This window comes from Osmerus eperlanus, chromosome 3 (genome assembly GCF_963692335.1).
Source record: "Osmerus eperlanus chromosome 3, fOsmEpe2.1, whole genome shotgun sequence".
In the NCBI taxonomy this organism is placed as follows: Eukaryota; Metazoa; Chordata; class Actinopteri; order Osmeriformes; family Osmeridae; genus Osmerus; species Osmerus eperlanus.
This window is the reverse complement of record NC_085020.1, coordinates 16,898,607-16,919,504: the sequence shown is the minus strand read 5'-3', so window position 1 is coordinate 16,919,504 and position 20,898 is coordinate 16,898,607. Positions and strand designations below refer to the sequence as shown.

The 20,898-nt window shown below is 43.3% G+C and overlaps 1 protein-coding gene across 3 annotated transcripts; it reads right to left on the bottom strand.

The window, feature by feature from the left end:
* Nucleotides 1-3,037: 3,037 nt before the first annotated feature.
* ppp2r3b (protein phosphatase 2, regulatory subunit B'', beta) lies at nucleotides 3,038-20,869 on the bottom strand. Of its 3 annotated transcripts, XM_062457492.1 has the most exons (15): nucleotides 20,742-20,869; nucleotides 18,760-19,144; nucleotides 9,695-9,880; nucleotides 8,561-8,664; nucleotides 6,633-6,735; nucleotides 6,258-6,332; nucleotides 5,984-6,070; nucleotides 5,660-5,816; nucleotides 5,431-5,479; nucleotides 5,206-5,295; nucleotides 4,940-5,115; nucleotides 4,748-4,860; nucleotides 4,535-4,638; nucleotides 4,340-4,396; nucleotides 3,870-4,005 (listed from the first exon to the last, which is right to left on the bottom strand). In XM_062457492.1, the coding sequence occupies exons 2-14, from the start codon at nucleotides 19,111-19,113 to the stop codon at nucleotides 4,378-4,380; spliced, it is 1,617 nt and encodes a 538-aa protein (XP_062313476.1). In that variant the 5' UTR covers nucleotides 19,114-19,144; nucleotides 20,742-20,869; the 3' UTR covers nucleotides 3,870-4,005; nucleotides 4,340-4,377. The 3 variants fall into 3 exon arrangements, with proteins under 3 accessions (XP_062313475.1, XP_062313477.1, XP_062313476.1); XM_062457491.1 differs by lacking the exon at nucleotides 4,340-4,396 and having other exon boundaries at nucleotides 3,038-4,005; XM_062457493.1 differs by lacking the exons at nucleotides 4,340-4,396; nucleotides 18,760-19,144; nucleotides 20,742-20,869 and adding an exon at nucleotides 12,746-13,097 and having other exon boundaries at nucleotides 3,038-4,005.
* Nucleotides 20,870-20,898: the final 29 nt, after the last annotated feature.

Below are 20,898 nucleotides of genomic sequence, written 5' to 3'. Positions count from 1 at the left end.
ATGTCCAATGTGTCGCGTTCTGTGGGGTGTGTAAGCTGGTGTGTGAGGGTGTGTGTGTAAGGGTATGTGATGGTGTGTATTTGTGAGGTGCAAGTGTATAAGGTTGTGAGTGTGTAAGGGTATGTGATGGTATGTATAAGAGAGGGTGTGTGATAGTTTGTGTGTGTGTAAGGGTGTGATTAAAGAGAGAAGTCCTAAATACCTCGGTTGCTCATCAGTAATTATTCTTAACTGATTGTCCTTTAGGCTTTTGGAGGCATGTTCAATAATAATCCTGGCTGATATTTCTCACTGGATGCAACACTTGAGTGTCCTGGCACATTATACTAATGTTCATCCCATTCTATGGAGGCTCAATTCTTCATGTTAATGCTAACTCTTTATGATTTTCTGACTGTAAATGTCCTAAATCAACATTTCCAAGCTAGTTTTGCATGCATCTTGTTGAATACAACACTAATCTGCTGCAAAAACCTAAACATTGTGTACACAACTTTAAAGGAAATTAATCTTGGAGTCCTCAAAAGGGATGAACTCTTCAGTGTTCACAGTCTTACATACACATAACCATGAGGACGGTGCTTGTCCTACGCACCAGCCTGTGTGTGAGGCTGATCAACATAACCCGCTCAACAGGATTGCTATATGAAACAACAAGGCAGATGTTTCAGCTGACCACACATGCCTTATTAGAGCAGATAGCTTCAGCCTACTTCAGAGAGTCCACGGTTTAACCGACGAGGAGGGAGCTGTATGCACGAGCCCCGTGCTAACACGTTCCTACGGTAACCAGATGTCCCCCGTGGATTCTGCCCAGGCAAGAGCTTTGAAATGTCCTTCAAGGCCTGAAAAAACACAACACACACACAGCATTGGGTAAAATCCTATTTGTACACTGTAATTAGGCTTTGAGAAGTTACAAAGTTTAGGGTTTCAAAACCTTTACTTTCTCTTCTCGGGTATCTGATATTGATTAGGGTCTAAATGAGGTGCTGTGTAGCACAGAACAAAGAGTGTCTGATTACGTTCCTCGCCTCAGTAAAACTTGGAATGTTTCAGATTTTACTGACTGCTGTTATCAAGGGAAGCAATCAGAGGAATTCTGTCAATAATTTTCAAAACAGCGAGACAACATTATATTGCTTTTGATAAACAAGCTACAGGCACTGTGGATGTGTGTGTCTGTGTGAGAGAGAGAGAGAGACCTTGAGGGATAGAGTATAGGCATCTTTTTGCTCCATTGAGATATTTATAAGATAACAGAGGCTAAGTCTTCTACATGCTGTGTGATCTGCTGAACCATGTTCACACATAATAAATCCTAAATTGAATGATTTCTCAAAATAAGGAATGTTCAGTGCAGTTCAGTCACCTTTATTGTCATTCAATTTCACTTTCCAGTTAAAATTTGAACTAAATGTTGTTTCAGTAGGCTCAGGATAGTGCAGGAATGCGCTTACATAAAAGGGTATATACACTATGTATCAAAAACTATGTCTACAAATATATTTACATATATTACAGCCAGTTATATACATTAAGCTATGTATAAAAAATGCTAGTAAAATTATGTAAATAAATGCTAACTAATTATATTATTCTTGCACAGTCCAGTGAAGCAGTCCTGTAAGGCTGTGTGAGAGGGGGATTTATTTAGGATCACAATGCTAGGTAACATTAAATCTAACTAATATTGATAGAACATTAATCCTGGTATGTAAATACACTATTGGCAACAGCACTGATTAGTATTGATAAGGATTTATATTGGATTTATACATTCCCTTTGCATTATTAAAAAGAATGTCATTAGTCACTCTGATTTTAACTAATATGTTGAAACATTAAGATTAAGATCTACTGACTTGCCCAGAGAAACTTTATAGTAAAACATTTGTCTAATGTCACAAACATTATTGCTAGATATATATATATATATATATACTGTATATCTTTGGGGATTATTGTTAATTATTAAGATACACAATGTCAAAGCCTGTGTATAGTCTTCTTTGACCTCCAGTAGTTGTCCAAGTGATATAGGATGGAACCTTTGTGTGCGTTGCCCTGTTTCACAGTCCCAAGCTTCTGCACTGGCAGGGCTGGAAGGCAAGATGGAGGGAGCCAAGATGTCTGGACCAAGGGGCTTCGATGTTAATGGTCTGGACCCACACATCTCTCCAGTAATCAATAGGAGTCTGTAAGAGTCTAGCAGCTCCCAAGCCTGCTGAACCAAACTCTATCTGTAAGAAGAATAAGAAGAACAAAGAGAAGGGTGAATAGAGTGAGAGAAAAGAGAGTAAGACATGGCAAGAGAAGTGGAAGAAGGGATCAGACACATGATTCATTGTTATTCATTCAATGAAGCAGGATCAGATTTATAAGGAAGAAACTGAAGGTCCTAGGATGGATTTAATAGATAAGTGGGGAGCAATTAGGGTATAACATAAATCTGGATTATGGCAGACACAGACCAAAGCATTACAACACCAGAGGCATGTTGGTGACATCAGAAAACACAAAAATGAGGTTTATACATGTCTCCACTCCCTCACATTGTCAGTAGAGTATCTAACCAGTCAACATGGGGCCTGCTGTAGTCTACCATCCTAGCAGTACAACCTATGGTCAGGGGTATCCAATATGATCCATTACCTCTTCTTCCTTCATTTGATTTACACATTCTGTCTTATCTTCCTTTCTGTTCACTTTTAAATGGACCAATCAGTGAAGTGTGTACCAAAACCTCTCAAGATAAATTGTCACGATACTGTTTATCATTACAATAATTTATTTTTCTCACACAATAACTTCACTGGGCAGTCTGATGCACTTATAACCAAATAGATTCCCTTCCTTGATGGAATTAAGGTGGTTTACCTGTCTGTTTGCAAAATAAATAGACACAAATACATTTCCAGTTGAATGTAGAGCAGCTGGTAGAAGACCATCAGTTGCTGCCCTCTGGTGGCTACAAACGCATTCACTCACATTGTCATTTAATTTCATTACTGAAATAAAAACAGTCATACATTAATAATTTGTATTCTTTATTTGGACAAAAAAATAATAATTAAAAACGGGTTCCTTCTTGACTGTATGAAAGTACATTGTTAAGTATTTTTCAGAAAGAAAAAAACGTGAACATGATATATCTAAAACAGTTTACCAACTCATTTGCAACACAGCAAGCACACAATAAATATTTACAGCTGTTTATAAATATGCTAATAAAAGGTATGCAACCCTCACACATGAACATCTTTGATACAGAAGGAGAAAGGCAACATTATTACTCTTCATTTGGGAGATTTGAGGGATACTTCAAAGGAAGTGTGTGTTTATGCATCTGGTATTTAGAGTAAACTTCAAGTCTTACCCCCAATACACCTGAGTTAGTAGTGGTTTAGTTACTGTGGTTAAAATGTGTGTATGGCACCGTATAAGCTACTGTGTAGCACTTCTGTGGCTCGTGTGAGTGACCGTGCAGGGAAGCAGCCCTGGTGACAACAACCTGGCCTCACGCTGCTCCAAGTCACAACATCTATAGAGGTGAAGTTGGTTGGGTAAGGAAACAGGAGAAGCGGGGTGAATTTGTGTGTGAGGGTGTGACGTCAGTGTTGACTTCTATCAGAGGCGGAGGGGCACACACAACTCGTGGTCTGACCCCACAATAAAGATCGAGGAGTCACTTCCTGTCCACCGTTGGAAGTTTCCTGTGTTGATGTGTTTGGCTGTGTTGGTGTCAGTGTTTCCTGTCCTGTGTGCAGGGGAAGGCATGTTGTGCTGCTGTCTCAGTGAGATCTTTCAGTTGGACTAGTTTCTCTGCCCTAGAACAGAGGGGAAGTAACGAGAGGAAATGATCACTCAAAGTCGTCCTGATATTTGTACTGGTCCAGGTCACAGTGAGGGTTGGGGATCTCAAAGAAGCACCGCTTGTCCATCCTCAGACCCAGATCACTGGAAAGATGCTGTTGTTGCATAGGGCTCAGAGGAGGGTCATACCTTGGGGGTGAGAAACAGTAAGGATTGTAAAAGACTTGTTAGAATTTCAAACTTCAATGGATTCATGTTACTGAGGTAGTCAGAAAAAACAAGGGAAACATCATCACATGACACCCTTCAAAGCTGTGGGTCTGTTCAAAGGAGAGTGAGGGAGCGTGCAAGTAAATGTGATAGTCCTCCACACTTCTATGACTGTCTCAAGATTATCAGGAAATTTCACTACCAATGCAGAAGCCATGTGGCTGGAGTCCGGGGTCTTAGAACTGGGCACACATGGAGAGATGGAGAATAGAAGAATATAGTCTGGATCCTGCTGATACTTTGTGTGTCTTACCTGCCCAAGTAAGCAGCCAGTCCCTAGCCAGCTTGTCTTTATAAGTCTGTGGTGTTCCTAAAAGCGCCACACAACACACCAATAAGAAGCTGTATCCCTCAACCAGCACTTGGAGACCTTGGTAGTGATATCCTATGGTACGACTGTTCTTTTAAGTCAGAGAACCAGCCCACGCTGCCAGAGGGTCAGGCTTACCCATCATACTGGTCGTTAGCAGTCTCCTCTGCCACCAGGATGTCGTATTCCTCTGCTGCATACTTCTCCCAATCAGACATGTCCTGGACATCAGACTCTGCCTCCTTACAGAAACACCAGAGAAACAGTCAACACCTGTATCTGTAGCTGCCTCAGAATCATATTCAGGTGCAGGGATGTCAACATTCCGTCACATGCCCCTATTCCCCTTACAACTGAGAAGGGGTCCTTCTGCTCATGGTCCAGGTATTTCACGATGTTAAAGAAGGTGTCGAAGAAGATGTGAGTCATCTTGCACCTCTTGAGGTCTCTCAAGGTGATTTTACCTGCAAACACAGACGAGTGCCCTCAGATACAAGCTACAGTGCAAAGACGGATTAAGTGTGTGTGTGTGTTATGACGGACCTTCCACCTCAGGCTTAACCAGGTCTAGCATCTGGCAGAGGCAGTCTTCAAAGGGCAGGGGCTCTATAGCCATGTTCTCCAGCTTCTGACACTGCTCCTCATAGAAATACTCCAACTCATACATGCTCAAAACCCCGTCTCCATCAAGATCCATACAGCGGAACCAGTACTCTATACTGCAAGAGGGGATGATTATTCAGCACTGCACAAGTACATTCACAGAGATGTATCAGGACCACCAAGTGTGTGTGTGTGTGTGTGTGTACCTGGTGTTGGTCTTCTTGTCCTCCTCTGAGATGAGGAACCACACAAAGTCAGCGTAGCTGATTCTGCTCTCCTTGTGCACTTGTCTGTCCCTGAGAACACCAACAACAATCCTTATGTCAGCATGGCCAAGCTCTAACACTGGAACACCACAACACTAAGCTGTTGAAAGACAGGAGCTGAGTCTGTGCGTCCAGGTTCTGGACAGTGACGGCTGGATGACTAGCCTGGAGACGCATCCTGAGAAGATCCTCTGGACCATCCTGTGGGAGATGGCTGGAACACACAGAGCAGAGAAGATGTGTGGAGATCCAAGCAGGCCTTCGGTAAAGGCTAATGTAACAACGTAACACATCTGTTCCACATACAGGGAGCTTCATTCAAGACCAAAAATTACAAAAGATTGTGGAGGAGTATGAGAAAGGGAACATTAAGGAAAAGCTATTGTGTGTGTACCTTGGTCATTGTGTCGTACAAGGTCTTTCTGGTGGATGTATAGGTCGTGGTCTGTGTCCAGCTCCCAGAATTTGCAGTAGATGACATAGAAGTGTTCATAGGAGAAGAATTCTGTCAGCTGGTTCACATCCTCCTCCTGCTCCAGTAGAGCCACATTCTAGAAGGACAATGGACAACCAACCAGTCATTTAACTAAGTTAATCAATTAACAAACCAGTTAATAAGTCAATTAACTAGCCACTCCACCAGTCAGTCAACTCAACAAATTAACCCACCAATCCTCTGTCTGGCAGCATTTGAGTTGTCACCAGAAGTGTGTCCTACCTGCGGAAAGCTGCTTCTCCTAAGTTCTGAACAGGTGATCCTGCCACTCCAGGATCGGTTCACATTGTAGAATATCCTCTGGACCACCTGTACTCACACAAGCACAACAACACTAGGTTCCAGCCAGGAAAGTACTTCTGACAAAACACAAGTGAACTCCCAACAAACTTTGCTTTAGCCAACTTGTGGAGGAGAATGGTGTTAAACACTGAGGAGTGAGTTTAACCAATTAAGCTCAGTGTGTGTGTGTGTGTGTGTGTGTGGTACAACTTACCGTGGTAATGTAGCGTGAGTGAAAGTCAGAGGCTTCCTTCAGAAAGGCCAATCCAGCATGAGAGTTTACCACATCCTGAAAAGCACAGGCAGAACTATATCTGTCTGACTATGTCATTTGCAACACACAGGACATATCCATCCCAACACTGACAACAGTGAAAACATTAGTTAACACTGTGAAATCCATTTTCAGGTACTGTAGTGTGGAAGACAGTCTGCAGTACCCCCAGCAATTCAATTGAATTCACCTTAATGAACCAAAACAAAACTCAGGCGTAATCCCCACCAATAGTTCCACATCAACTACCGTACATTCAGCACTCTCCCCTCCACCCAAGGTCAGAGAGCTGTGCCACCCCACACACGTACACACCTGCAGGAATGGAATAAAGTCTTCTTGTTCCAGATAGTTACAGCCAGGTTTGGCCAGGAGTTGCACAAACTTAGACACCTCGTCGTGACAAGTCTGCAGCGTTCTGGAAACGGAAGAGACAACAGATGGCGTCAGGCTCTAATTTATCTGTCTGTCACTCTCCCTACCTTTCTCTCTCATTAGGAGAGTAGTACTGGGAATGCTCTAAGTGTATTCACGTATTGAGAAGGATTCTGTGAGCCGAGGTGCTTGGTCCGAGTTCACATCATCTTGAACCCTGCCATCCCGCAACCCTTCCAAGTAGGCCTGAACGATTAATTGCATTTGCGATAATATTGCGATGTGACAAAACAAGATTTTGTAGTCGCAAAGGCTGCGCTTTGACTTTGGTCACGTGACACGCGAGAGTAACGCAGTTTGCAGACGAAGGATCAACTTTGCACGTTACACTTTACCTTGACCTGTACGATGACCTCAGGCTCGACAGAACCTGACACTACAGACACTTTGCCAATTTTGTCTTAAAAAAAGATGCTGCGCAGTGTCAAGTATAGTGCAAAACCTGCCTGGCTAACGTTGCTACCTCACGGGGCAACACAGACATCCCAACCTGCAGACTCATTTCCAGGTGCCCCCCCCCCTCCCCCCCCCCGGGACGCAATCCGGACACGCGATATGCACCTATCTCTACCAGAAATGACCATTAGACAGTCTCTCGCTCGCTCGAAATACAAAATCCCCGATTTCCGGGAGATTGTACAGCATTTGCGGGCGTCAGGGAGCCGCTATTGAAATGCGGGACACTCCCGGACCTTCCGGGAGACTTGGGATGTCTGGGCAACACTACCAACCTAATTCGGCCCCAAAAAAAACACCACAAAGCCATGTACGATGCATAGCTAAAATGCTGAACACCAGTGTGTGAAATAAGCCAAATAACACCCGACAAGATCACTGATCGAAATGTTTCAAAGCCTAACCATATTAATGTACTACTAAATTACTCAAGCAGTAACAGCGTTCATCACGAAAGATATGATGCCCCTCGGTGATACACATACAGTAGGATCACTATGGCTGACCGTGCCATAGTGTTTTTTTTTTACTTTGTGTGTTATGTTGCTGACTGGAGATCAGTAGGCTAGTATATATCTATATTAATAATAGGCCTACATCATATAATAATCGCATATTAAATCGCAATTGCAAATTAATTAAGATTATGTTATTTTCCGAAATCGTTCAGCCCTACTTCCAAGTCAGGGAGTAAGGTCAGGGGTCAGAACCAGTTCTATGGATACTGACAATAGTCCTACTGCAAAATCTAACTGAGTGTGATAATTTTGCTTTTAGATTGTATATCTAGTTGGACTTGCTTCGAGGATAAATCAGAATCAGAATGGGATTTATTCGCCATGAAAGTTTGCACAGACAAGGAATTTGCTTTGGCAGGATGGTTTATCTAGTGGTTTATCTAAAATGGTTTATGTAGTGACTTATTTTAAGTTAACATCACATAATTTTATAAAGTGAGTTTCTTACTGCACTGGCAGCAAAATGTATTTAATGCAAGTGTTAAGCATAAGTAAGCTTATATAAAAAAAAAAAATGCAATTTCATTTGATAGGGAATTTTTTCAGGTACACAGCAAAGATAACACAGCTCAAAGCACAGGCCTGCACTGCTTCACCAAGCCACAGTCACACACAAAGAGCCTGGACTCTCCAGTCTCACATTCAGTCCTTTCCAAGTCTTTATCCCTGGAGACGGACCACTGTAGAAATAACCAGGCCTCTGAGTATTGCTGTTCATCTCTGACGTGGGTCTAAGGACTGCAATGTGTCCTGTAGAGGCAGTGAGGACCCCTACTGTGGGAGTCTGTGCACACATTGTCTTACTTTCCCCACATAGCAACACCATTGTCTTACTTTCTCCACATCGCTATAAACTTGTGAACGGACACAAAGCCCGTCCTGTCGCCTCCTGCAGAGTAGAACAATGGAGCCTTCCAGTAGAGAGGACACTCACACGCCTGGAACGGGGGGGGGGGGGATGGAGAGAGAGAGGTGGGAGAGGGAGAGGGAGAGGGAGAGGGAGAGAGAGAGAGAGAGAGAGAGAGAGAGAGAGAGAGAGAGAGAGAGAAAGAGAAAAGAGGATGGAGAGAGAGGTGGGAGAGAGAAAAAGATGAAGTAACACAGACAGAGAAACAGTGGGAGAACCAGTTTTAGACAAGTTGTTTAAATTCTTTTTTACAAGGCAGTCACACCAGGGCAGGTCAAACGAAAGGCTTTAGTCACTTTAAAAGTGATGATATCACCATAAGGAATAAGCTGCATAATTTCTGATGTGAGCATTCACAACAGCTAAAAGGGGGTCAGATGGCTGAGCGGTTAGGGAGTCGGGCTATTAATCAGAAAGTTGTTGGTTCGCCAAATGATGTTGTGTCCTTGAGCAAGGCACTTCACCCTACTTTCCTCGGGGAGAATGTCCCTGTACTTAATATAAGTCGCTCTGGATAAGAGCGTCCGCTAAATGACTAAAAATGTAAAATGTAAATGTTAAAATGTAAAATCTAAAAGGAAACAGCATCAGGCAAACAGGAACAAGCAGACTGCTTAGCAGACAGTTATCTAAAAAGTACTTTAAAGACTAGTGTTTCCTAACCCGGGCTGTACGTACCCAAGGGTACATGGGCAGTGTATAAATGTTGCACAAGACACTAGGAGCTGTCAACATCACAAGTAGAAAGATGTGCTTCACATGTATCAAGCTGCTAGTGTGGACACAAGCTGCTAACACACAAACCACAGCGGGCAGAACTAGTCTGGTCAGTTGACGAAGTTCATCCAATAGCACAGCTCATGCCGACATTCACTACCTTTAGGAAACCTATCTGGCGTCTCTCAGGTACCATCAGGTCATGGCTTATGAACCTCAGGGGGCCAGTCATAATATTACTTTATGGGTAAGGACAGTTTATTCAGCTAACATTTGTTCAGTCAGGGGGGCTAATGGTGCTAATGAAAACCATTAGCTGGGAGGCAGTGGAGCATCACTCTCACCTTGGCAACCTGCCCCATGTCCTCAATGGTGGCCCTTTCATTGGGGAATTGGGAAAATGTTTTTTCAATTTTGGAAATGAGGCTGTCGATGTTAAGGTTGGCTTTGGGCCTCCCCCGCGGGAAGTAGAACTTTGGAATGCTTTCACTCAGCGGTGTGGCAACAGGCTCCTCGGGCTTCACCTGGACCTGAAGGGACAGGACAGAAATAAACATGGTTAGGTCCAGAGGCCAACATACACACTTCCCAGGCCCTTCATAGGTTTAATATGTCATAGTTGAGACACCAGCATCATCACACTGCACAAGTTTCATGGGACCAATGGTAAACACCAGAGAAAGCATGGAACTTATCACTTATAGCTAGCAGCGACAGTAGTTAGCTTAATTGTTTAATTGTCTCGATAAAACAAACCAACCTTAACACCCAGTTATGACACATTTCCTTTACAGAAATGTATTTGATACAGTGAAATTATACACTGTGATGTGACCGTATTTCTACATCACCGTAATTCTACATCAACCGTAATGCGACTAGCGACTAGCTTTCAATTCGTGAAAGCTTGTCCCATGACAGTGTCAATGACTTTTGCTAAAAACGCAAACCCTCATGGGTAATTAATTTACTTCATATATTCAATTTAAGACTAGAGCATTTACTAACACTAGCTACTAAGACTCATCTTAACACCTAACCCTCTTTCCCACAGGCCTTTTAGAAGGCAGTTTAGGTTTCAAAGACAGTCATTTTCCATCTTGCTGATTGTCTTAGTCAATTCAAAATCCAGACTAGGAGAACATCTATTTTATTCATTCTAAGGTTGTGATAAGGCCCAAAGGTTCACAGAGTTAAAGCAGTATCTGTTGAACGACCTGCACGGCTTAGCAAAGTGACAGATAACAAGTGACCGGATAACCATTGTTGCTGTGACCATGGCCATTTGACCAACACAGAGGAGAGGGGGTAGAAGATCTTGGCTAGTCCTAAATACCATGTTAAATTGGGGACTGACAGCAGTTGCTAATGACAGCTGGAGAGATCTAGACCAGGCAGGAATGTAGTGCCTGTCTATAGAGACAACGTTTCTCTCATTGGCAGGACCAGGTAAAGAGCCCGGGCTAGTTTGTGTTCGACAACACCCTTGTCTTTGCCCTCTGAGTCTAGCATTCCTAATCCTAACTAACTCAGACTGTCAATGTCATTCCAAAGTACAGCAGCCCACAGTAACTTAAAACTCCTAGTATGCCAGAGCATAAGCACAGCTGTGAATGTGTGTGTGTGTGTCCAATCAGGACACAGAATAACAGCTTTGTCTGCTGAGACCAAGCCTTCACTAGGCACCGCAATGTGTGTGTGTATGCGTAAACTATAATCATGTCCATGGAAACAAATCTTTCTCCTTTAACGTATCACTTTACAAAGATGACATCATGCAACATCATTGGATCTGGCCGAGCTGTCACGATCAATTTGATTCCAAATGTAGCCGTATGATTTACATAGGCATAACATTCATGACAAACGTGCTGCTAGAATATCATGTTTCACCTACGCCCACCAGCAGTCAGCCCAGGGTTGTGCTTACCCAGCCCCTTAGTTAAGTGTAGTAAAAGAAGCATTTTTTTAAAACAGAAACTGTCTGATCTGTGTTGTTGTACTACTCACATCTCTCTCTTGTACTAACTGGGAGCTAAACACAGTCTGGCCAGCAGAGCAAAGCTCTAAATCAAGGTCTGATTCCCACACACTACTTACACAACTCAAGAATGTATCAACTGGATCAGTCTTTAATATGTTGGGTGTTCCATGTGACTTGACCCCCCCCCCCCCCCACACACACACACACGAAGGACTCTCCACTTAGAGATAAAAATGGCATGCGTTCTTGTGCCCATTATCAGATACATGGTTAGCTGCTTCTCTCATCATCCCACAGGTCTGGGCAAACTTCATGTTCCATGAATACAAACTTTTGTAAACGATCCTACTATGGCCACACAGAATTAAATCCTACATAGCCTACAGAGCCATATAAGAGGTACATCTTACTCAGCTTGAAAGACCTTTTTATGGCTGGTGCACGCAGGTTTGCGTTGAGTGGTTGTAAATGTTAAGGCCTTCAGTCGGAGGGATTCTGTTCAGTGTTAAACACAGTGATGCATCTGTGATTCTCTCTGTCCCCTCTCTCTCTTTCTTGTCTCTGCGCGGGTGTCAGTTATGGCTATAAAAGGACACGCACATCTCCTGTTGGCTTGCTGAACGGCATGCTCTCCACTTTTCTCTTTTTTTCAGTCCCTCTTTCCGCCCGTCCCCCCCTCCCCCTTTCCTTTCCCCTCTCGTCATCGTCTCTCTCTTTTCATGCTAAACACTAGCAGAGCTTCTAATCCCTGTGCTATTCCACACATTTACAAGGAGGACAGCATTCCTGTAAGGATGCTCATAACCAGGATGAAGGGCACCTCCACAAGACCAAGCCTGAACTCAAAACATTGCCTATTTACTCCTACAATACCAGATATACAGACCTACCACAGTGCGACTGGGGCTAAGGTTGCTGTAGACAATGCTACAGCTGTGCTTTCAGCTACGGGGACATGCAATCAGAATCAACTTTATTCGCCAAGTAAGTTTGCACAAACAAGGAATTTACTATGGAAGGGAGGTGCAATAAGCCACAGTGGGAATGTCTGATAATGTAGTGGTCTAATTTGGCCTGGTCCTACTTCATAAAAAACTACCAGTCTGAACACTACGGTATTCATAGTGCCATGTTGGTTTTGGGACATATGAGTAGAGCAGACCGTTCCAACTATTAAAAAGCCCAGTCCATCAGTGGCCTGCAGCCAGCACATCCCCTGACCCCTCCAACAACAAAGCCCAGTCCTCCAAGACCACAGGCTCACAACCAGAAAGCATTGTACCAGACTGGCACACACACATGCTGACTAATAAAACCATGGGCAAACATGCTGAATTTGCAAAATTAGACAAAGATGCTGACTGACAAGACAGAGGGAGAGACAGAGACAGATTTAATGGGAAGCACCTGCCTGTCCTTGCTGGAAGGCTCGGAGCCTCTTCTTGAAACGCGAAGGCAGGACAAAGTCACAGCCGCGCGCCAGCAGAGCCAGCTCCTTCCTCAGGTCAGGGTCCTGACGCAAGTTCAGCTCCTTCATCCTCATCCTTGCGTCAGATAGGATGGGACTGCTTAAACACGCACAGGTACACTCCTATGTACCGATCCAGTTGCAGCAATAGGCACGATTCCTCTGTGTGTATGAGAGTGTGTATATGTGTGTGAGTGCTGGTTCTCTCTCAGACTGGAAGCCTCTTAATGCCGAAGAGCAGCTGCTGCAGTGACTCTCAGCTCAGCTCTAACCACACTCTGCCTACCGACTGTCCTGTCCCAGAGTACACACACACACACACACCCACACCCTCCGGGGTCAGGGAGCCCCAGCCTTACTGGAGAGATAAGGGAGTGTGTCTCCATGCCTTTTTGGCCTTTTCAGTTAGCATTACTCAACTCTCGTAGAAGGTTGGGTAAAGAGAAAGACTTGTGGCTACAGCAGATGCCGCAAATTTGGGGATGCAGCTGAAGGAAAAGATAACATGTTGGTCATCACCGCTGCCTTCCCATTTTATGAGTCAGAGAAAGATGCTTCCGAGATGCTGGGTGTACATCTCCACACCACTCACCTGCTAACCAGTCAAGGCTAATAAAAAGCTGAGAAATCCAGGACTGACTGGCAGACCATCCACCTGAATAAGTAATTGAACCACTTTTCAGGGGACTGAATTCATCTGACATACCAGGTCTACTGAGTGAGATGAACCCAAGACATGCTGGCCTGCTCCTCTATCACTTAGACAAAGGTGTACAGTACAGTAAAGAAGAGAAGAGCGGCATCCTTAAGACAACTGATTAAGAGGAAAAGTATAAAGGCAGCCGTGTTCTCCCAGCCCTTTCAGCTCTGCCTGTGTTGTTCTTCCTGTGGCAAGCTTGGGCTGCCAGCCATTCCTGCTCTCATTCTAGCTGAATGCCCGTGTCGGACACATGGGGAAGTGTCACATTCAAAGAATGATAGCCAAACCAGTCTGCTGGCCTATTAAAAGTGCCAGCCTCGGTTTGGGAGGAACCAAGAAACCAGATCTGGAGAAACAAGTGTGTATCTTTAGTCCCTCACACAAACATCCGCTTCTGTCCTGGACTGACAGCAATTATATAAATTCCATAAACAAGCTGATCCAACAGCAGCAGCAGGCTGTCTGCCCACAACAGTGAGCAGGAGAGGGACCAGCAGGGCTGAGTGCAGTTAGAACACACACACACTTTAATACACACAAGATGTTGGGAGTGTAGCTCTGTGGTGTGTAAACATGGCAGGTGTGAAAAAAAAACACACGCAGGCTTTAATGGTAAGTATTTTTAGATTACAGGATCACAGAGTCCACATTCTTCCACTGGTTTCAGCTCAAACCCACTTCCTGTTGTCTCCCTTTTGCAAGATGCTGCAGTCCTTTGGTAAACCATTTGTGTGATGGCAGTTTATGCTATGGCCTTACGTTGTTCCCCTACACTAGTCAATTTACAGTAAAAGTTATTTAAAGACCCCCTGCTCTGAATAATTCGTTTTTCATATGTGCCCTAAAATGTCTGACCTTGACTAATTGAATGGTATCTGTGCAAAGTCTGTCACTAGAGAGGTTTTTTCACAATCCTCTAATGAAGTTGGAAGTCTACTGTGCACTTCTGAAAAATCTGATTGAAACGGTCCTATGCTATTGAGACTTGTGTCATCATATATTTGAGCCAATCGCTAGTCATATTGCTAGCCAATCGTCAAGTAATATGCAAATAATGCAAACCATCCCAGAAGCTCCAGCGCAGAGCAAGAGTGGAATTTTTAGGAAAGGTTTGTGATAGCTGCAAACTCGCACATAATTCACACCGTTTACATACAGTTAGCCGACTGGTTTGCCTTGGTAAGTGTTGACATACTTGTAAAGAGCATATTTGCATATTCATAGAATCCAGAATTGTTCAATGAGGAACAAAGAGTAGATGTGCTTCTAGCCATATTTCTGAGTTAAATACTTTTTATGTGGGGAAAACCATTTTAAACAAAATATGAATCATAACAGAGTATTTTTGGATTGAAACAACTTAGTCCAACAACCTGAACAGACATTGAAATTTGTCAGTGTCTTCTGCGTTAGTGCAAACATCCTCTAGTCTATGGTATCGTCTGTAGCAACAGCCAGGCTAATAAACAGAAGGAGGCTTTTATTGCATGCAAACCTGGATACATTTTTCAATAAGTCATTGACCGAAACACAGTCTAACACACACAGAAGAGAACAACAGTCTGCCTTCGTAGAGCGGGAGCAGGCCTACTAGGCTAGTACCGACTATGAGATTCAGGCATTCATTATTATTAAATGAATGTGTCCTGTCTGTGTGCACAGAACTACTTGATTTTGACACTGATCCACTGATCCACACACAGGCACACAAAAGAGAAAGGAGTCCAGCCTAAAAACTGGTGAAGCACAAGCCCTGGAAAGACAGAGGATAAACAAGCCCAACATACAGTACCAATCACCAGTTGAGCCCAATCACAGCTGAGCACCAGAGATCATACAAAGAGACGATAGACTAGCAGACTACAAGCACCAGGCCCGAAACCTTCATCTTCACCTTCACCCTCTCACACACACACCTCGGGGGTTTGCAGCAACTATCAATACAAACCTACATAGAGTGACCCAGAATAGTGGAGTCCTCCTGACTGTAGTGGATCTACCCTATGGTACAGACCTGACTGGGAACCACATGGCCTATCAGACCGTTTGGTTTGGAATGCGCTAAACCTCGGTCTGATTTCTCCATATAGTTTTTCCCAAATTGTGAATGTTTTTTTCCCCCACATTTTAACCCAAAAAACGAATTGATTCGAATTGTTTTGGAGGTTTTTGAACTTTAGAATGACTTATTTCAACATGTTTGTCCTGCTTCTTAACCCTTGTGTTATCTTCGGGTCATTCTGACCCATCAGTCATTGTGACCCACCGTCGTATTGCGACAACTTTACCGCATACAAAAACAAAGTGAAGCATTTTCTTTTAACTGTCGGGCTGTCTCAGACCCCCCACATTGTGAAGGTTAAAAGAAAATTAATTTTATTTGTTTTTGTATTGGGTAAAAACAACGGTGGTTCGTTATGAACCTTTGGGTCATGTGAACCGAAGGCAGCACAAGGGTTAAAACAAAAAAGTGTAGGCCTATGTTGTGAATCATATGCTCACAATTTAGATTTGATTGCCAAGATAGGGACAATAGATGGGTTAAGACATCACCTACTGAATTGAATCCTTTAGAATGAAAAATATGAAATACATTTGGAGCACTGATATTTCCAGTAAATAACAACTAAATTCAGTTATTTTCAACATTTACATATCAGATATTAGGGGTGGGAATCTTTTGGTACCTCACGATTCGATTCTCGAGGTCACGATTCGATAAAAAATCGATACTCGATTTAGTCGATTTTTAATAAATAAAAGAAAAATCGATTTAATCGATTACAAAATTTAATCGATTTTTGAAATTTGTGAATCGCTTGAAGACTGAATCACGATTCATATGTGAATACATTTTTTCCCCCACCCCTATCAGATATCCATTTTAATGTCTGGATCTTGTGATTCTATCCACATTTTGGGCATCGCAGAATATATAGGGCCCTACGGGGCACAGACATGGTTAGAAAACTGAGCAAGTCTATGGGCAGAGGTGGTTGGAGGCCAAACATCTACAAGCAACATGGGCACAGAGGTGGTTTGAGCACAAATCCAGAGAGCCGCAGCCCAATCCTCTCCAATCTCAATGTCTGAGACCAGGATTTGAGATACATGTGAACCCAGGCCAAAAATAGGGCCCTTTTCACTGGCTGCCTGGTGGGCTTAGAGACCGGCACCTAACAGAACATGATGTGATCACATGAGCAGGCTTACATAAGAGAGATAACACCAGGACGTAGTCTTCATGGAGGGCTTCACTTCAATCCATAAGGCTAATGTGACAAACAGAACTGGAGCAAAGGAACAAGAGCTGGCAAGACCAACATCAATAGATTGTAGGACTGTTGCTACCTACTAAAGAGCTACACAGAGATTACAATATATTTCACCATAATATTTTACTGATATAGTACATAATACAGTACATGATAATAAAGACTTTCATCACTTACATAGGTAAGAGCCTGAGCTGATTAGAGTTTGATCTTGAGTGTTGTCAGCAGGGTGAGGGAGCGAAGAAGCCTGTTTAGCACCAGGTTGGATAAATCAGACTGCCACTTACATGACCCCTTGTTGTGGTATTCGTAGGAAATGAGGAGGCAAATGCAGTTTCGATGGTTCTTTTAATGACCCTCAAGGGAATTACGATAACGGAGGCACATAGCTCAGAATAAACAAAAATACATCGGACATGAGAAGTCAGTAAGTAAGTGTAACGCATAATAACCGACAACCAAGTCACAGAAAAACGCAGGCATAGGGGAACAAAGGCTATGTATATCAGTGTCCAGTATCAGACTTGGACCAGCTGTTGCAGGCAGCACCCCCATGACTGACTCATTTAATTTCTTAAGGATTTGTATTCTGGAATTCCTCTGTCTGTCTTTAAATAGATCATTACTCTAGTGCTGACCCCAGACCTGTTCATAATGCCTCATGTCACATCAGAAGACCCAGTTGCCTGTCCTGCAGTTGTCTAAGGAACAGAGACATCACCAGGAGAGGCAGAAATCGTGGCAAAATCAAAGCATTTCTCTCACATGTTTAATCTTTGACCATCTCACCACAGAGCCCAACTTTAGGGAGCCCCACAGAGACAGCCTGTCAAAAAGATTCATGGCCAACAGATGTCTCTCGTGTGTAAGGCTATAATCTGAAATCCTCAGAAATGCAGCCTGTTGTATTACTCGTTCTCCCCTCCTAGCCACCATCAACTATTCAAGCTGTAGCTCTCAATACTTCAAAAAAAATTATAATATACAAAACCAAATGAATGCACACCCTCTAATTAATGTAATACTAATGGTACAGGAGAGTGACATAAATGTACAATTTGTAAAATAGTGTACAGACTAGAATGTTGTGAACGTAAGTCTGATCTCATTGTGGTTGTGTGAAACCACTTCTGAAACCATTTCTGAATCAAAGGCAGGGTTTCCCGCAGCACTTTGCAGCTAAGGCGGCCGCCTAAGCAACACACGCCTGCCGCCTTAACAACGTTGTCACCCTTTCATTCCAAACCGTAACCAACGGCAGTCTCCCTTCTCTGCAGAACGCATTAGTCTAACGCATTAGTCTATCGCACAAACTAGCCCCCCCGCCGGTCTGACGGCAAACCGTACCACCTTAACTAACACATTTTCTGCGGGAAACCCTGAAAGGGATGGATATTACAACAAAACCATGTCCGTGACCCCAGGAGAGCCAACTCTCACCTCTGTAACATGCTAACAACATATGTGAGGCAGGGAGTCCTGGGACACACAGCTGACCTCAGCTGTCTGAACCTCTCACTGTCAACACATCACACCCTCCACTACACTGCGCATTCAGGAATGTCTTCCCCTCCACAGCCCCACACTGCGCATCCAGGAATATTTTCCTCCTGCTTTGCCTTTCACTGCCCTTCCACGAATGTTTCCCCCTTCCCCTAGATCCCTAGTGTGGTAGCGGATTTCATCTAGTATGGGAAGAGAGGCCCTCTCTCATTGCTTGTTGATTAAGAGCTACTTATTAGCATTTACTAGTTTTTAAACAAAGTGGAAACTTGGGAAATTATGGATAATAATGAGCTGCTACCAATATTCAAAGAGGCATAATTTGTAGGATAATACTATTGTAGTTTGAACATGAGTTAGCAGTCAACTCAAGGTACTGTCTCTCTTTCTCTACATGGACAGATAGTGCTGACAACCAGCCTGCTGTGAACAAGGCCAGTGTGGACAGATCGTAAGACACGAAAACACCCAGGCATTACCTTCTTGGTGCTGAGAGACCTGCGCAGGGCCCTGCCGTTGGCCCCCACCACCCTGCCACTGCTACCACTCCCCGAGGGAAGCGTGTGTGAGGAAGGGGGGCTTGAGGGGTTGCTGAGGGGGGCAGACCCCCTCTCTGCCAGGCTCCTCCTGGACACCCGGTTGTTGTTCTCATTGAAGGACAGTGACCGCTTGTCCCTTGCATCCCCCAATCCTAGGTCAATGCTTTGTCCACTCTTGATGAGGCTCAAATAGTCTTTCAGCACACCAAGTGTGGCCGGTTCACTCAGCCAGGTGAGGAACAACTGGTCCACCTTCATCTCCAAGACAGGCTCGAGCACCTGATGTGACGGCATGATGACTCACTTCATCCACTAACAACTACACCTGCAGTGAGAGATGAAGAAGAAAAAAATAACGTTAAGGCTATTCCCATTAAACATCTGCTTGGCAATGGTATCACTGCCAAATAAGTAATGAAAAACTAACAAGTGCACCACAATAGTAGTAGACTAACAGACAGCTAATGAATGGGACTTCCTTATTGACCATTTAAATACCCAAAATTCAGCATTGGGACAGCTACAACTAGCTGCTTTATAGCTCGCTGTCAGTCATTTGATCCACAAAAACATGTTTAGACGGTTGCTGCTATTACAAATTTGCACTTGTTTTACTGTTTGTCAAATTTACAATTTGTCAAAGAAAATGTTATCCAACAACAATAGCAATTACCAGATAGTTCTATACTCTGTACACCTACTTTTAACAACCTACTACAACAATTTGAGGTATTTTCCAGTACACCATATAATGTAGGTATTGTGCAGCTCGTTTTTTATCACTAGTTTCAAGCTTATTCGTATTCTAGATAGAGCTTATATATACAGTAGGGTTCAAAATCTGAAAACACGTTGAATTTTTAATAGGGGAATTAAAGACTGAGAAAGTCAAGCATTCTGTGATATCAGAAGAAGTTCTTTAGAACATTGTCAAATCATGCTGCCGTGCAGGTTATGCATCAATTTGTGGAGTCCATGTACGTTTATATTAAAGCAAAAAGGGGGGCGTGTATATACTGTACATATATATACGTTTCTTGGCTCTGGCTTTCAGTGCTCTTTTGACAAAGCCAAGAAACTAGTCACCATCCTTCTCCTTTTGGGAACCAATGACCAGGACCATTATCCCACCCAATAAGCATGTTAAGTCACTGCAGTATTTCCTGTGAAGCAATGTGATGGTATTGATTGGCACATTAAATTAGCTCTCAATCTCTTTTTGCTCCTTGGTTGTTTGAATAGGCCTACCCATCTGCAGTGGGGATGGAGAAGAGACTGTGGTGTAACGAGGGAAATAAAGTGTCAGAAAATGATCCACATGTAGCGCTGAGGAACTGAGTTCAATCACTTGCAAGTAATTGCAGCGCGCGCCAAAAAAATCTAATGTCAGTGAAAATTCAAATTGGACCTAAATTACAAATATATCTCAGTTTTAAAGGCCAATGCTGCTACTTAACGCTGACGGATATAGTTTGTCTCAGTACTTTTAGTAGCTAGTCACATTTCGTGACGAAGTATGAACTAGTAGTAGTAATAATGTTACTAACGACCCCATATACGCTACATACGAATAGTTTTGCATAAATGTATCCATGGCTACCTAACCTAACTAGCAAATTACTGTACCGATTACCACTAGTTAGCTAACGTTACAGTAGCTACGACAAGAGACAAGTAACAGCTACAGCTAGCGCCAGTTTTCCTAGCTAACTACAGTAGCACTATCTACAGTACAGTAGTACTAGTAGCCTACTAGTACTGTACAGTACTGTTGCACGTCTAGCTAGTGCTACCTAGCTCTAACTGCTAACAAACCAGCTAGTTCAACTCATTAGCAACAGCGAGTACGTTCTTTGGGCAGAAAGTTCAAAATGCATATTATTAAAGTTATACTCAATTGCTGATAGCTTACAATACATCACCTGAAAGTTTGTGCTATCGAAGTTGACATTGGTTTTGTATTAGAATCACCGGTTAACCCGCTTCAAGTCAAGCACCAAATCTCGTTCCCTTGGTAACCAGGAAGAGTTACTAACGCGAGAGCCTCTTTCCCACCTCCCTACCGTAAATGTCCTGAGA